General features: G+C 36.9%; 1 protein-coding gene across 4 annotated transcripts; it reads right to left on the bottom strand.

Annotated features, from left to right (window-relative positions):
- Nucleotides 1–5697: 5697 nt before the first annotated feature.
- Nucleotides 5698–15168, bottom strand: LOC108345697 (peptidyl serine alpha-galactosyltransferase). Of its 4 annotated transcripts, none has more exons than XM_017584384.2 (9): nucleotides 15021–15168; nucleotides 14437–14827; nucleotides 13178–13348; nucleotides 12546–12789; nucleotides 12164–12364; nucleotides 11385–11860; nucleotides 10864–11028; nucleotides 10164–10407; nucleotides 5698–6852 (listed from the first exon to the last, which is right to left on the bottom strand). In XM_017584384.2, the coding sequence occupies exons 2-9, from the start codon at nucleotides 14727–14729 to the stop codon at nucleotides 6208–6210; spliced, it is 2439 nt and encodes an 812-aa protein (XP_017439873.1). In that variant the 5' UTR covers nucleotides 14730–14827; nucleotides 15021–15168; the 3' UTR covers nucleotides 5698–6207. The 4 variants fall into 4 exon arrangements, with proteins under 4 accessions (XP_017439873.1, XP_052722861.1, XP_052722860.1 ...); XM_052866901.1 differs by lacking the exon at nucleotides 15021–15168 and adding an exon at nucleotides 13949–14060 and having other exon boundaries at nucleotides 14437–14574; XM_052866900.1 differs by lacking the exon at nucleotides 12164–12364.
- Between the last annotated feature and the right edge of the window lie 2576 nt (nucleotides 15169–17744).

The raw sequence follows: 17744 nt of genomic DNA, 5'->3' as shown, positions 1-17744 counted from the left end.
ACTATCGTGAGACAATGAACATCTTCTTCGAGCAAATCGCAAATCACAATCTGCAACCTCACGAGCAACCTGTGAAAAATCCTAAATCACACACTGTGCCGCAAGAACCTCCATACCTAAACCAAATGTAAAGCCGCCAACAATGCAACCACAAACCATCGTAAAAACATCTATCAGTCACTATTTCCTCACACTCCCAACAAAAGTCACAACTAAACCCTAACGATCCATTTTGTGCCTCTTCCATATGAAGCCCCACTGTGAGTTCGAACCTACAAATCAAAAAGTTAAAGACCACAAATTGCAAATGAAACCCAACATCTCCACCACCGCAAATTGTTGAAATGTTCCAAATTTGTTGCAAGATGTTGAGAATAGGGTGAAATCCTATTATTTTCGCCTAACCGAAGCCAGATGACAATAATTCAAAATTTCACTTTGCTCTTTATCGAGTTCTTGCCCAAACGACATATTTTTACTTAGACGAGACTCTTTCTCGCTCAAGCAAGTGGCTTTTCGCTTAGGCTATAATGCCATTGCATTTATTTTTTGTTTTTGTCAAGTTGTCGCCCAAGCGACAGATCTATCGCTTAAGCGAGAAAACTCCAGTGGCTCTTTATTGTCTCTGTTAAAGTGTCACTCAAGTGATAGACATCTCGCCCAAGCAAGATTTCCACTAAAAAGCTTTCTATTTTACACATGATGAGGGATGTTTGATGAATTTGTTGATGAATATGAATATGTAGTAACATGCATGTTGATGTATGATGGCTATAGTTGTTTTTGCATGTAGTATCTCTAAATGTGGATGAATACAAACATGTATGAATATGAATGGATTTTTGTATGAGATATTAGTTTTAAGAATAAAGTAAAGGGTGATTTGTTCTTCAACAATGGTTTCTTTATCAACTAGATATCAAATTTTTTTCCTTAATGGAGCTTTGTAGGAAGAGATTTATATGGAGCAACCTCTAGTTTTATTGCTCAAGAGAGTCTTCTGGATTGATATGTGGTCTCCGCAAATTTTATATGGTCTAAAACAATCTTCTAAGGTCTGGTTTGGAAAATATAGCAACATTGTTCAACAATTTGCTATGACTTGTGTTACATATATTATGTTATTAGATATCTTAGATACATATTTTATCTTTATCTTTTATCTTTAGTTAGTTTGTTACTATTCTTTATTTGTATTTTGAGCTTAGCCCATATTTCTTCTATTATAAATAGAGTACCATATGCTTATATTCAACACAAGGGAGATTAATTACATACATATTTTTTCCTATATTTAACAACTTGGAATAAGGTAGACCATTTAGTCTTTTACCGTCACTCAAGTGTTGGATATGTTTACTTGATAATGTATGTTGATGACATTGTTCTTATAGGAAATAACCACTATGACCAAAGATCTTGACAAACTCAAATATTTTTTTGGTATTGAGGTAGCACAATCCAACGATGATATTGTTATATCTTAAAAGAAGTATGCATTGGATATTTTCGAGGAAACTGGATTGATAAATTCAAAATTTGTTGACACACTCATATATGCTAATACCAAACTCCTACCAAATCAATGAAAGCCTAGTTTAGGTCTGAAGTAGTATAGAAGATTGGTTGGGAAATTAAATTATCTTACAATTACTCGTTCTGACATTTCCTTTGTAGTTAGAGTGATGAGCTAATTTCTCAATTTCCTAAGTGAAGATCATTGAAATGCAATCATCTGTATATTAAAGTACATTAAAGGATGTCCTAGAAAAGGTTTGTTATATGGTTCCATTAATCATACAAAAGTTCTTTGCTACTCATATGTTGATTAGGCAGGATCTCCTTCTAATAGAAGGTCTACTTCCGGGTATTTTGTCTTCATTGGTGGTAACTTAATCTCTTGGAATAGTAAGAAACAAAGTGTTATGACAAGATCTAGTCACAAGCATAATATAGAGTTATTGCCTCAACCACTTGTGAACTTGGTTTAAGCAATTGCTTAGATAGTTACAACTTAGAGACATCAATCAAATGACATTTATATGCGACAATCAAGCTGCTTTTCATATTAGTTCTAATCTTATTTTTCATGAGATCAAATACATTGAAATTGATTGTCATTTTATTCGAGAGAAGATTGTATTTGGAGACATTAAGACTGAGTTTGTCAACTCAAATGATCAATTAACATATATTTTCACTAAGTCTTTATGGAGACCAAGAATTGATTATATTTGTAACAAACTTAGTACATACAATTTATATGTATCATCTTGAGGGGAGTGTTGGAAATATTGTGTTTTATGTTAATTAAGGAAACATAATACCTATGTTAATTATGTTATTTGTACATATTCATTTGTATTTAGGCTTAGTCCACATTCTCATTATTATAAATACATTATCCTATGTGTATTTTTTACACTAAGGAGATCGATCATATACCTTGTTTTATTATATTCAACATGGTATCATAGTCATGGTTTAGAACTTATCTTAGAAAAATTTGATATTTGTTGAGTTGCTATCAGACTATCCATTAATGTTTAGTCTCACGTTTAACATGTAAATACCTCATCATGAGGAAGATGTGTTAAAAGTCTCATTAACTAGAGATAAGTGTGGAAAATAAAACTGATTTATTATTCTCAATCATGAAAAATACATTCGCATACCCTCTATTTGTAATAATCTAATTCTCCTAAAAAGGGAAATAGGGAAACTAGGAAATCTAGGAAAATAAAATAAAATAAAAGATTATGTATCTATTTCCTCTAATTAGGAAGATTCTAAAGATATTATCTCAAATTACAACACTCCCCCTCAAGCTGGATCATACAAGATTGTATGAACCAAGCTTGGAATAGTCAAACTCAATTGTAGAGAACGTCAATAAACCAAATTGAACAGCAATGGACGAGCGCGAACTAGCACCATGAAACTTCAACTTGGACAACAATGGACGAGAGAGATTTCCATCAAAAATGGATGATGACTTGTAGCAGCAAACAACAACAAACTACAAGAACAAATGAAGGGCCTCCAGTAGCGAACAGCAACAAACTGTAGGGACTGGATTGCCATCAATAGTGGCGAACAACAAGAAAACTTTAAGGGACTTAATTGCCCTAACAACAACGAACCTTTAGGGACTTAACTGCCCTAAACAGCAATAGACCTTCAGGGACTTAACTGCCCTGAACAACAACAAACCTGCAAGAACTGAACTGCCCTACAGCGGCTAACAGCAACAAACCTGTAGGGACTTAACCACCCTACAGCGGCTGAAACTTTTCTTCCCCTCACGACTGAACGAAATATGCATGTCAATGACAGAACGTGAAGGTGGAAGAACTGGTAAGAACCGATCCCATACTTGAGGACAAATCTGAAACCCCTAACATCGAACGAGCTAAACCAGTCGACGGTTTCATAGAACAACTCTCAGTGAGCTGTTACAATAAGGCATTGGTAGAAACCAAAAACAGCAAAAATTAGGACTTATGATGGCATCAAAAGGCCAAAGACAAGTTGAAGGTCCAAAGATCTCTGCTGGACTACTCCTAAATGGTGATACTTAACACTGTATCACAAGAAGTACGGGCTAAACTCTAGCCCAAGAAAGAAGTTCTCTGCAGGGGCTGAAAAATATTTTCCCTCACTACAAACAGCAAAACGACCGCTAGTGCACTTTCATGAGACACTCTTAATCTTGACCAAAGAAAATGCGGCAACTTATTGAGGTGGCAACGACAAACTGTAGAGGTTATAACAACTGACTGCGGTGACGGCAACTGACTCCGCCGACGCCGACTATGGTAGCAGCGGAACGAAGCATGGTTGCTTGAGAAACAGAAACGAAGTGAGAACCCATTGGTGATAGCAAAACCCATTGGTGGTGACAGAAACTAGAATGCAGTAACCAGATGCACCAAACCAGAACACAAAAATGAGAAGGAGGTCCGGCGATGCGGAAGCGTGCGGTGAGAAGACAGAGATGTTGTGAAGAAAACGAAGATGACAACAATGGTTGCTATGGAGGGTTAGAACAGAGAGAGGAAGCTTCGTCGAGACGACAGGCAGCGGCGTGGTTTGATGCCGACACCGAGAAGGCGGCGCGTGACAAACACGCATCCGAGACCAGCTGAAGAAAGGCAGCGTGTGGAGGCGCGTTGAGCGGAGTTTGGTCTTGACTCCGGCGGGGTTGGCCATCGCTCAAGGAGGCGGTCCAGATCCACTGGTCATCGGACATAAGTGTGACGGTGGCCGGCGACGACTATCGGACTGATTTGGCGCTCGTGGCGGCGCATGAATGAGAAGTAGCCATCGGAACCGGCGCGGTTGGCAGTCGCTCGAAGAGACGATCCAGATCCGCTGGTCACCGGTCAAAATTGCGACGGTGGCCAGTAGACGGTGGTCGGAGGCGGATGAAGGACGACAGTGGTGCACAACGTAATTATCAGTGAAGGCAATGGCAGCCAACGACAGTGGTTCCCTGAAGAAGAGACTTTCGGTCTTTGATTGACAACCAATGAGAATGCCAAAAAAGATTGGGCATTACTTAAAATACCCATTCTGAGATAAATTCTGGAAGTATAGCATATAGCTAGGTCAAATTCAACTCTATGGAAGTATAACTTATAGCTAGGTCAGATTGAACTCTGGAAGTATAGCTTATAGCTAGGTCAGATTAAAATCTGGAAGTATAGCTTATAGCTAGGTCAGATTTTAATTGGAAGTACAACACAACTGTGTGTAGCTGTTATAAAAAAAACAAATGTATTTGGTAATATTGGAGAAAGGCTAGAATTCTAAGAAGAACTTGACTAGGGCAATTGGAACCCATTAAAAACATATGTTAAAAAAGAGACTTTTAGGGGGCCGTCGGCGGCCATGACGGCCGACCACCGGTAGACAACAAAGACAGCGGAAGCGGATCAGACAAGCTCTGATACCATGTGAAAAATAAAACTAATTTATTATTCTCAATCATGAAAAATACATTATCATACCCTCTATTTGTAATAATCTAATTCTCCTAAAACGGGAAATAGGGAAATTAGAAAATCTAAGAAAATAAAATAAAATAAAAGATTATGTATTTATTTCCTCTAATTAGGAAGATTCTAAAGATATTATCTCAAATTACAACAATAAAACCAATTAATATATATATATATATATATATAAATAAATAAATGTAAATTTTACTTTTTCAAGTCAGTTTTATGATGTTCTCTTGATAATTACCAATGCATTTGGTGAACTTTGAGTGCAAACGAAAACAAATCACTTGGTAAAACATGTTTGGTCAATTCTAAAATAATTAAAAAAAGAGGAAATGTTAAATCCTCTTCATGTCATTCTAAGCTCCTTTTGTGATTGGCTTGAAATATGGAAACCACCAATTTTTATGAGTTTTACTTCTCATTTAGACTGTCTCCTGAATTAGAAGTGAAATCTACCAAACTTAAATATTTTGAATGAATTTCAGCTAAAAATAGAGATAGCCTTAGAAAGAGAGTGCAACAGAAAGCAAGAGAAAGCATAACTAGTATTTCTTATTAATAAATAATCGTAATCGTGAATAGTATACATGATCAAAGTCAGATCATAACTTTGATCTACCTAGTTTATTTGGAGGCCTAGAAACCCAAGCCAGCATGTGCATACAGCAGTTGGTTGGCAATGTCTAAATTCAACACAAGTTACATAACTTTCTATTATATAAATGAGTTTTTACAGCAAATGTTGATAGGGATAAGATCCATAAAAAAGTAACATAAAGACTACATATGTTAATACTCAGAAAATCCCTTTGTTATCTATCGGGAAATGAAAATGAAAATTATACAGTATATCCATCCCTCACCTATGCTGCAGGATAATCCAATCTCTTGTTTTAAATTGCTAAGATCTTATGTTCTCTGGGTACAAAAAAAAAAAGTACAAGCAATCTCAAATTAAAGAACAGAAGATTGTTTTCCCTTTGCAAATTTCTCAATCATTAATATCCATTAACAAAATAAAAAAATGGGAGGCTTTCTAGAGGCTCGTGAGAAGAATAGCTTGCTTTGCATAAATGATGTCACACAGGCTCACTCAAGAAATAAGTCTTTTAACCTTCAATTTGTGATCCTAGCATGGAAGACATGAAATTCTGATGAACCAGCTTTTACACCATAAAAAGGAAAAGGAACAGAATGTCTACAGAGACACATCACTGCGGCGATCACGTCCGTTCATTTCCATGAAACCTGAATGCAAGCTTCTTCTCCTCCTACCTTGTTTTGATCTAGTTCCTCTTCTTCTATGACCTGAATACACCATAAAAATGACAACCAAGAAACCTACTCCTGAAAATGCCCACAAGAATATCATCCAAAACCTGAAAGAACTAGGCATCTCATCTTTCTGCACACTTTCTGATTCCTCCGTCGTGATATTGTTGTTTGTTGAATCATCATTTGCATCCAGGTTGCTGACCCTTGACACTACACTTTCTTCTTTTCTTTCCTCCCCTTCTGATGTCAAGGAATTATCACTTGAACACCTTCTCTGGTGGTGAAGATTCAGTGCTTCATTCAACGTCTTAGCACATTCTATGCTGAGCAGATCTCGCTGTAAATCCTCCTTGTTATCTAGACCAAGTGTTGAGGAATCTGGTGGATCTGGGAACTTGGCCCAGCATTTGTTGACCACGTCAACATTGCGCCAAACTGCTTTGTCAAAGCTCCAATTTCCAACACTGAATCGCAATCCGTAATGGAAGACTCTATATTTGACATCAGGTGCAGGAACATATCCTGGGTATATCAGTATCTTATCGTTTATAGTATGCTTTAATTTCAACTGCATCAATAAAGAACTGGTTACAGCAGTGAAATATTTTTCATACTTTGAAGAGGAAGTAAAAATAATGTGATGCAATACACCATGAAAGAGAAATGCACAGAGTAGCATATAGGGATTAGGGAATGAAAATTTATGCTCATTCTTGTCAACAATTAGGTTCTGAACAACTCAACCCAAAAGTGAACACCATAAGATTTAGTGTTTCACTCACCCCTCAATAATAAAAGCCAATAATAGAGAGCACATAAAGAAGAAAACACATCTTTATACATAAATAAGGCCCTCATTTTTCTTTTATAACAGATAGAACAATTATCACTCAATAACATTTCAATACAAGCTCATGTGGTTTGTATTCATTTAATAGACATGCGTTCTACAATTGCTTATTCGTAATCAACTAGAACATTCCTTGTTCAGTCATGTTTCAACAGTTAATATTAGCTTCATCACAGGGTAGTCAACTGAAGTAAAGCACCAAGCCTATGAAGCACAAACATTGTTGACAAGCAACAGAAGGTACAGTGTGCAAGAGTGTGTATATGCTTCAAGATTTATGGTATCTTGATATATTTCATATAGGAAAAAAACAAATTGTGGCACATTCCTATGTTTGTTACTAAGAATTTCCACCAAGGCATGTTATTATCTCCCTGCTTTCCGAGATGCCACTGAAATAGTGAACACTCTACTCAATATGTATGCCACTGAACAAGGAATTGTCGTACTCATCACAAAGTGCCTACTGGTACAATCAGTAAATAATAAAGATAATAAAACATTTCCAACATAACTTTATGAGACTTAGATATTATTGTAATGCCTCTTAAAATTTTAATTCATGATGGGCTGATGCCTATAGACATTGTGCTCAAGCAATCCTTCCTTATTCTCTCTTTTATTGTTGAAAATTTTCGTAGTTGTTTCAAACATCTATGTTTCTTCTTTCTCTTTTAAATGGCGTCCTAGCCATTTCTGTGTTGTGCCCCCCCTGCTATGTTGGAACTTGGAAACAAAAGGCACAAATAAATTGGACTCGGTATGAAGAAATATTAGACATGCAATCAACACTAAAACAAACAAGGCACCAAAATGGTATTCGTGCTTAAAATGATCAAACACTTCACCTAAATGGTAGAGTGAAAGAATTTTCTAAAGGTAAAATAGTTTTTGCAAATTACAAATGTTAGAATGGGAGTAAAATAAATTACAAGGGTAGAACTTCAATGGGAAAAAGCCATGAAAAGATGATATTTTCTTTGCTTCATTAATTTACTTGGATAAGAGCCTTTAACAGTCACACAGTATACAATTGAATTTATTATCTATTTATCCATTAATTTTTATTTATTTATTTTAACAAATGAAGAAACAATATAATTATTATTCTCGAGGTAGTGTCCTGAAAGAAAGTATGTTATACTGTTCTAGAAGTTATAATGTCCAAAAGCATCATTAAGCAAGCTTAGAAATGGTTCCCAGCCATATGATTTTAGGTACCGATAGTGATTAGTTAGTTAGTTAATCACATTAATTAGTTACTTAATTAGGTTACTGGGATGAAATAATTTGAATAAGACATCTGATCAACAAATAAAAGGAGAGGTTGAAAGAGAGATTTATCAGTCATTGTGAGAAATAATTGTTCTGTTAGAGAAGAGGGAGAGAACAAGGTCTCAAATTCCATGAAGGTTCAATAAAATTCATTTGCATGTGTTATTAATAGAAATTGGATCAGAAACTAAAAAGAACTACGGATTTTATTGAAGATTGAGGCTATGGATACCTAGCTAATGAACTAACTAATGAATAGCTATAGGTACTTGTTCTAATACAGAAAAAATGTCCTGGTTAAGATGAGAATTGAAGTAAAGCATAATTTATAAATACCCTAGTCAGTTAACTCAATGAGACACTTTTAAGGACCAAGCCGTAAAGGACTAGATGAGAACTAAAGAAAATAATTCAACTCATCCTGGCCAGATTAAAATAGAGAACTAACAACTAAATCATATTTAAAAGGCAAGACAAAATTTAGATACACTTGGTAATCTATATAAGAAACTAAAGAAAAGATGAAATATCTAATTCAAAGGAACTTCATTACTTGAGGATCACTGATAAAGAGAGGGACGAATTCAGACAGATCTAACATTAAGAATCCACCTATATAAACACGAAGAATCAATATTGTCTGTATGACACTTAAAAAAATAATTTGGCCTGCTCCCATAAAGTAGAGAGAAGTGTCTGGCCCTTTAAATTAAGCAATAGACACACAAATGTTTTACACTGAATTGCCTATGTTAGTTTCTAATAATTGGCGATTGGCCAAAGTGAGTTCTATCATGAATTGATATGACATATAAGTTCAAGATCAAGTATGTAAGTAACTGCGGATCTCATGGATTTTTGTTCGATTCAGTTTCAAGCTATCAAGTGGCAAGGTCTCCATCAATGAAGAAAGAATGTAAAGGGCCCTGTTTATTTATGGAGACTCTACGGTGTATGTTTTCTATCATTGTCTCCTATTTTTCATGATAAAATGATTAAGAATTAAGATTAAGCCATGTGGTTATACCCATGAAAAACCATTGTGTGTTTTCCCCACTCTGTTTACCCAAAACCAATAAATAGTATGCTTCTTTCTTTATTTAGCAAAGGGTGATAGATCTAATCACCACTGAATTCAACACATTAATTCTAAGAAGGCACAACAGCCCAGAACCCTGGTATCTCTTTGGGAGCACCTGTCTCCTATCAACCTAGTGGTCATGGCTGCAGCTGTGCACCAAATCTTAGAACACATTTGTGAGTTCTTATCAAGAGTTCCCTCCTTCTTGAGATGGAGGGGCTTATAGCTCTTCCTACAAGATAATACCAGTTCATTTACCCATAACAGTTTATGTTTAATTCAAGCGTTATTTGTATTCTTCTAATACATTCAAAGTAAATTCTTTTATCTGTTTGAATGTATGATGACTAGAGTTTTGACCAACAAAACGACCTAACTTATATTCAATTTGCGAAACCATAAAAAGTGAAATAAACAGCTAAAATTGAAATTTGAGATTTGATTGGTTAGCTCCTAGAACAGATATGATAGCCATTCAAATAAGAGCCCAAGGGTCCAAGCTCATATTTGCCTAGCTCTTTGAAGGACAGCACAAGTTGCAAAGCAAGTAGCAACTCAAATGACTGACTATAGATCTTTACCTGAAACAGGATATATCTCTAACTCCATGACACCCATAATCATATCAACATATAAGCTGATTATAAATGATAAGAATGTAAAAGGAAAATACCTCTGCAGCACCAAATGAGTAACCATACATCTCACTAATCCACCCAGATTCATATATGTCTCCAGTTATATTTCTTGCATAATGAGCTCTATCAGCTCGGACCTCCTCAGTTTTATGCAGCCACAGCATTGCAAATTTCCGGAGATCATCTACATGCATAATGATTACACCACCAACCTTGTCACAGGCCTCAGGATGGCTAGTATGTAATTTTGCAAGCTCGTTGTCACAGCCAATAAGGTAGCTAGCATAGAAAAAATAAAACAAACGAGTCACCAAAGAGAATACACAAGATAAAGCAGACTTCAGCAGAAACATATACCATGTATGTACTGCACTAGCCAACTTCAATCAACATCATTGCATTAATACTAACATTAACCAGTCTCACACACATAAATTTAAATTAATATATCTTAAATTTAGAAGGGAAAATTTTCTCTATTTCTCACTCATAATTATTAGGTCAGCTTACCTATATTTATACATATGTTCTGAGATAAAAGCAGAAATTAAAAAATAAAACAGTAAACAATCCTAGAGAGAATAAATCCCTATAACTATGGGATTTTATTCTTGTTACAATCTCCTAATATTCAATTCATAATCAAATCTAACCAAACAAACAGAATAAAAGATAAATATAAATTTCCCTAAATAAAGCCTAAATTCACGGCATGCTTCTTGACAATATACTTACTCATAAGGAGTTGAAACGGGATGACCACGAGCTGCTTTGAATTCCCATGGTGTTATTGAGCCTCTTAAGATCATGTCAGCATCAAGAATCACTATGAATTCAGCATCAATATTTACATGATTAAGCCAATGAAGGACTGCAGCTGGTTTATTAATTGCTGGATACCTGAAATAAAACACACATTATCATGCTTTTCTAGCTTATAGTATAAATCAGCCACATGAAACATGGAAAAGAGTTAGGCTCTCAATGACTGCACACTACAGGTTGAAGAATTTGGTATCTCGTATATCATTTAAGCAGGAAGAGTATACACAAGGCAAAGATCAGAAATTCAATAGTATTAAATAAATAAGTTAAATTTGAATTCCACGAACACTGATAGACTAAACCCAGAATTTAATGTTAACCACTTTGTCCCAATCATACAGTAAATGTCAGTGCAGAAATAAAAAGAAACTAACAAAAAGAGGTTAAGATACTGCCACTCAAATTTGAAATAAATAAAAATTTGCAATTACCAATCTCCTGTTAGTGGATGTCGACTCATAGAAGGGACATAATGTGTTGGAGCCAAATCATGGCCTTTATACTTCTGTAATTCTTCATCAGAGCAGCTGAGAAGTCTAGTAATATTTCCAGGCTGTCCACTTTTATGGAAGCTGTGCATAAGTCCTACAGTTTGCCAATCAAAGTATGTGGTGCATTCCGTTGAAAAAATGGTATGAATTTTAGGATGTGGCTTTCCTGCACCATCATCAACATGTTCTTCTTTGATATCCTCCATCATTTGTAAAGTAGCAGGAGTCACATATTTTGGCTGAGTTAGTTCTGCATAAGCTTTGCTTTTCAAAAAGCTCAAGTATTTAGACCATACTGGTTTAGGGCAACCATTTGCTGCATGTTGTAATAAAAGGCCTTCATTTATAATGTTTATGCACTCTATGCTTAGAAATAGCCCTCTCCTTCGATTATGATCAAGTTCCAACTGTCTTAACTGCAATATAAGATACTTTCCAATTTCAGTAAAATTGAAAAAGACCTGATGCCATATTTAATTTCATAAATTCAGTATAGTTGAACAAAAACAAAGGATTAAAATGCTGAGTATTATAAATGCATGTAATAGGAGTATGTCCTTGCTTATTAAAAAATGATGAAGCACCACTAGTGCATCACAATTACACATCCTTAAACACAGGAATGTCTTCTCCCAAAAGAGAAGCACACCATGGGGTTGAAAAATCCTGGTTTTTCTACAACCACAAGTTTCCTTATACAAGAATAATGGTTTATGTACCTCTTTGGGATATGGAGGTTCTGGAAAGAGTTTATTACATTCATAGACAATTCCGTCATCATGGTGATCCAGTTTATTAAATGACCAATTCCCAACAATAAATGGAAGCCCATAGTGAAGAAGAATTGGATCTATTCCCTCTCGAGGAACATAACCAGGGTAGATCATTAAGTTATCATTGATCTTGTGCCGAAGTCCAATCTGTGAAAAAGAGGTAGGGAACCCAAAAGGGTAGACATAAAGAAGGATAAATACAAAATAATCAGTGGAAATTGAATCATTAAACACTACAGTGAATTGCTAGATGGTTGGTACGGAGTAACATCAAGTATATAGTTTATAATGCCTGAAATAAAAAACCATTTTAAGGTATTGAACTCACCTCTGCAGCACCAAAAGAGTATCCATACATCTCACTGATCCATCCTTTCCCGTAGATGTCACCAGTTATGTTTGTTGCCCAGTGAGCCGTATCTTCCCGAACTTCTTCGGTTTTTGAAAGCCACAAGGGAGCAAAAACTCGCAGGTCATCTATATGAAAGGCCAAAAGCCCACCAACTTTGTCACACAGTTCTGGATGTTTTGTGTGCAGTTGAGCCAAAATATTGTCACAACCTATTAAGTATCTGGAAACAGAATTTAGATATGTCTCAAGTTTTAATGGTGAGCCAAAGAAAGAAACAATAATATAAAATACATATATAAGTACTACTTTAAGAGATTTAATCAAGTTTATAACGTAGAGCAAAGCTCTCCCTAGCTTATGCATTAGTAAAGTCCCCATCCCCTGATTCAATTCAAGTGACTGCATTACGGCCAATGTAAAAATAAAAGGCCTAGGCTTCCAAAACTTCCATATTGTTAAAATTGATAACAATCAAATGTAAGATGCACTAATGCATTAGCATCCTTCCAAAGTATGTGAAATGGAAGTGATGATCAAGTGGTTTACACTACATCACAAAAAGAAAAGGAGTGAATAAAAAGAATAAGAAGCAAGAAAATAGTAAATACCCATAATAAGCTGCAACAGGTCTTCCCCTCTCAGCACCAAGCTCCCAAGGTACAATTGGGCCTCGGATTATCATGTCTGCATCCAGAATGACAACCCAGTCAACGTTTTTTGCATCCTTACTGTGTTTAAGCCAATGTACAACCCCAGCAGGTTTGTTTATTGCAGGATACCTGCATAGTGGATAGGAGATTTATTTCTCATCCTACTATCTTCAGCAAATGGTTCTGCTTTTAAAATAACATAGGCACATGTCATATTTGCCAAAGGGACGTGTTAAAATAAAATTAAAAAATTAAAAATTAAAAAGAAAACACACACACTCTAAACATATGAGAATGAACCGACACTTATGAGCATTTCGTTTGAGAAAACACTTTTTGTTTTCACTTTGCTTCCAATTTTCAAATGCTTGTACAGGAAACACTGAACATAACTTTCTACTGTTTTCATGTTTGGTTTTCACTTTTTTCTGAATAAAAAATCAAAAATTCAAAGTGAAAACAGAGAATGAAAATAAAGAAACATTTTCTCAAATCAAATGGTCACATACTCCATACCAAAGTACTGGCAGAATATTTTCATTATGAAGTAAGAGTATCAATATGAGTCATCCAATGCCCTGTACTAATTGGTGTCAAGTGCAAGCTCAGGGGTCTTATGCACAAGAAAAACTGGATAGTGCTGACATTAAGAAATTTCTTGTCAACATCACATGTCATAACTGTACCAATCATAATTGTTGTACACCACACAATCCAGAGCTTATTTACCATGAAGAATTTAGCCACCACACCAATCCACAATTTATACACACTGTTTCAAGAACTCGCAGATCCTGTCCGTAGACATGCCTAAGTAAAAGATCAACAGCAGGATAGACAACTACACAGAACAACAAATCAGAGTTAAAACTACCTTAGTAAGTAACCAACTAACGTTGGACAACCAGAACCAAAACCATGTCATTAATCTCACTCTAAAACAAAACCACGCAAATGAATCCACACTCCACACTCCAAATTCCAAAAATGACTAAACTTAATTCCATAGGTGTTTATTCTGCTGATTTCCAGTCAAAATTGAAGTTTCGCCTTAATAATCTATGTTGACCTTAAACCAAAATCTGTTGCACGAATTACCAAAGGGAAACTCCAAAAACATCTCTGAAACTGCATCTAACAGTTGTCCTTCTAAAACTTACCCCACCCCACCCAAAAACATAAACCTTTGCAACACTGATTATTTATCATTTGCTTACCAGTCACCAGTTCTGGGGTGTCTACTCATGGAGGGCACCTCAAAGGTTGGCGCCAAATGCATTCCCTTGTAGTTCTTCTTCTCCTCATCAGTGCAACTGAGGAGTCTTGTGATGGGTCCAGGCTGCTTGGCCTTCCTGTAACTGTTCATCAGCCCCACAGTCTGCCAGTCGAAGTAATTCTGACATTCCACAGAGAAGAGGGTATGGATCCTCCCTGATGGAGACTTCCTCGCACTTTCAATGTCCACCACACCCGCCAACACCACCACCATCAAAATCCAAACTTTCCCCATCCCAGCTCGATTTCAAGGTCAGAAACCAATTGGGTATCGCCTCAAAGATCCGAATTTCATCTCACGACTCTGATCTCCCAAACTCTCAGCTTGCAATGCTGAAGTCAAAATTGTGTAAACAATATATTAATATTATGATACGATGAGATGGGAGAAAGGAAGATATTGTGCAATTTTCCAATTTGTGTTAAATAAACAAGTTAAAGAATAATATTATACAGCTCGATAATTAAACTAAGCAATTATTAATGTGGGAACGAATCTTGAAAGTGCGAGAGTAGTTGTTATTACTTAAGAAAGTAGTGCATACTGTACACGTATGTGATAGTTGAATCTTCAACGCTTTGAGGTTTTTCTATTTATTTTTTGTTTTGTTGTGCGAGAAGAAAGGGCTTTTGATTTTCTTCGTGCATGTTGGAGGAGACTAATTTCTGTTCTGTGCCTGACTGATTCATTGGGAAGAGAAGATATATTATTATTCCTTAACCTAATCAATGAACCGTCGTCGTTTGCTGTTCGTTAGCCTGTCTCCTCATTAAATCATTATTGTACTTTAAAAATCAATTGCTCCTTACTTTTTCCTAAATCAAAAGAGGAAAAATTACCCCTTTTTGCAATAAAAGTTAGATAAGGTTGGTTTTTTTTTTCAAATTTTAGGGAAATGTTGAGGAAGGAAATTACCATGTATTTTGTTTTCCACACATATTTTATTAATTGAAATTTAATAAAAATATAAAATATACATAAAAGAAGATAAATATTATATGTATAATCTGAGATCTAAAGGAAAATAAAAGAATATGATAATATATTATTACATAATTAGACTTACAAAACTTTTACTACTATCGGGTAGTCTTGAGTTAAGAGTTACAACAAGTGTTTCTTTAAATATGGAAAATGATACTTCGACAACCAGTTTTGACAACATTTAGACATGGGACACGTGTGTAAATGTGAGCGGTCCACGTTTTTAATGAAAAAGCTGTCGAAATCTGACGTGGCAAGGGGCGGGCAGGTTTAGAAGTTTAGTTTGAAATTTGAAATTTATTTCGAACATTGTAGAGAGAGAACCGCGAACATTGGGAGGGAGGCTGTGACCTAGACAGAGAGAGGCCGAGAGAGTTGGAGAAAGGGAGTTCGAGAGAGAGAGAGGTCCGACGGAGTGCTTGCCGGGGTGTCGCTGGACAACGTTGAAGGCCGTGTCGGAGCTATTCAACCCCTCCAGCCGATTCCGATTCACGGCCGCCGCAGCTCCGACGTTGGCCAACGAAGCGAAGACGACATCGTCTTCCGTCCGGCCCAGCGAACTAGGGGCGCGTTCAAGGTCTCGCTTCGTCCCACCTGCTTCCGTCCCTGTCCCGGAGCATCACCGGAGTGCCACCGGAGTGTCGACTGTTCGGTGGACGAAAAAGAGGGGTTTAGGTTTAGGTTTCTTTCCCATTTGGGGAGGTTTAGGTTTTGGTTTCTTTCCCATTTTCATGTATTGAACTCAGTCTCTTTGAAATTTTCTAGTTGAATCTGTTTCTCCACTCAAGTTTCTTATTCATTTTACGCTTTAACTGTTCATTGTGCTGCAAGTTTTACTGTTCATTATCGCTTTCACGCTGCCATGGTAGGATTTTATTGTTCATGCTTGCTTTCAGTCGCTGGTTCCATTCAAGTTTGTGTTTCTGGGTTTGCGTTTTATGCTTAAGTTTAATTTGTGCATGAACGTTCGGTCATACTATGCGTTTTATGGTTCCATTCAAATTTTGATGTTTCAGTCTAAGCGTTCGGTTTTTATGTTTTAGACTGAGCGTTCGGTTTTGGTGTTTTAGTGATTTAAGCGTTCGATCTAAATTTGATATTCTTAGGTTTGAATCTGAAACGTTCGGTTTTGGGTGTATTAGTAAGCGTTCGGTTTTGGGTGTATTAGTAAGCGTTCGTCCTAGTTGTGTCAGAGAGCTTTAACGTTCGAACTTGGTTCTGTTTTAATGCTTGTGAGCGTTCGTTCTTAATTTCGATTCTTAGGTTTGAATTTGAAGCGTCTGGTTTTGTGTTCTCAGGTAACGAGCGTTAGCGTTCGATCTTGGCATGTGTTAGTGATTGTTTGCGTTCGACCTGGATCGGAGTGTACCTTTTGAACGTTCGGTCTGTGTGTTAGTGAGTGTTAGAGCATTCGGTCGTGTAATGTGAACGGTCGTTCGTTTTCGGTAGCGTTTCCCGTATTGCCCGACCGTCCAAAAAGTAGTGGTGTCTGAACACTAACCGCGTTCGGTCGTGTAATGTGAACAGTCATTCGTTTTCGGTAGCGTTTCCCGTATTGCCTGAGCGTCCTCTAACAAAAACTCGTGTCCGATGAGGACGGACTCCGGCGGCACTCGTGGCTGGTTGGAGGAACACGAACTCCGGCAGCACTCGTTTCTCGAAGTATACCATTAATGTTGACTATCGCTTTTGTATCGGACCAAACCCGCAAACGCAACTACAATTCAAATTCAAAATATAAACAATCAAAAAACTCAGTTTCAAACAAACAAATCAATTTTCAAAACATTTTATGTACTTACATTCTTATAACCTCCTTCTTTTGAGCAATCCATCTACGCCAATTCAATCAAAGTACACTCGACGGGGAAAAAACCCTAACAAAAGGCCAAGGACCTTACACAGAAGACGGACTGGGTGGGTGGCTCCTCTTGGAACAGCGGCAGCCAAAAACGCGTCGGTGAAGGAATCGGACAACACGGGAAGCCGGCGAAACTCCGGCGGAACTCCGGTCGCCAACAAACCGCGACGCTCGACGGAATCAAAGGAGTCGAAAGAAGACTCAATGGCGGGCTGGGGAGAGAGGTCGACGGACTCTGTCTATGGTTCGGAAATATTACCATAGCCGACGGTCCGGCGACCACCGCAATGCTCCGGTACAGTCGAAGAACCGGCCACCAAAGCACCTCTGCACTCCAAGCAAGCAACCGCGTCGGCCGATTGCAGACGTCAAACGCCTCGAAGGGTGGCTGGGTGCGACGAAGA

Source organism: Vigna angularis, chromosome 8, assembly GCF_016808095.1.
Source record: "Vigna angularis cultivar LongXiaoDou No.4 chromosome 8, ASM1680809v1, whole genome shotgun sequence".
NCBI classification, from domain to species: Eukaryota; Viridiplantae; Streptophyta; class Magnoliopsida; order Fabales; family Fabaceae; genus Vigna; species Vigna angularis.
Note: the sequence above shows the minus strand (reverse complement) of the source record. Positions and strands in the feature narration are given on the sequence as shown.

Bases quoted from the DNA above. Each gene is read 5' to 3' on its own strand.
- LOC108345697 (XM_017584384.2), bottom strand. From the start codon at position 14,729: ATGGGGAAAGTTTGGATTTTGATGGTGGTGGTGTTGGCGGGTGTGGTG. The intron at 12,365-12,545 runs GTGAGTTCAATA...TCTTTTTCACAG, and splicing joins ACTCTTTTGGTGCTGCAGAG to ATTGGACTTCGGCACAAGAT. The intron at 10,408-10,863 runs GTAAGTATATTG...TTTCTATGCTAG, and splicing joins CCCGTTTCAACTCCTTATGA to CTACCTTATTGGCTGTGACA.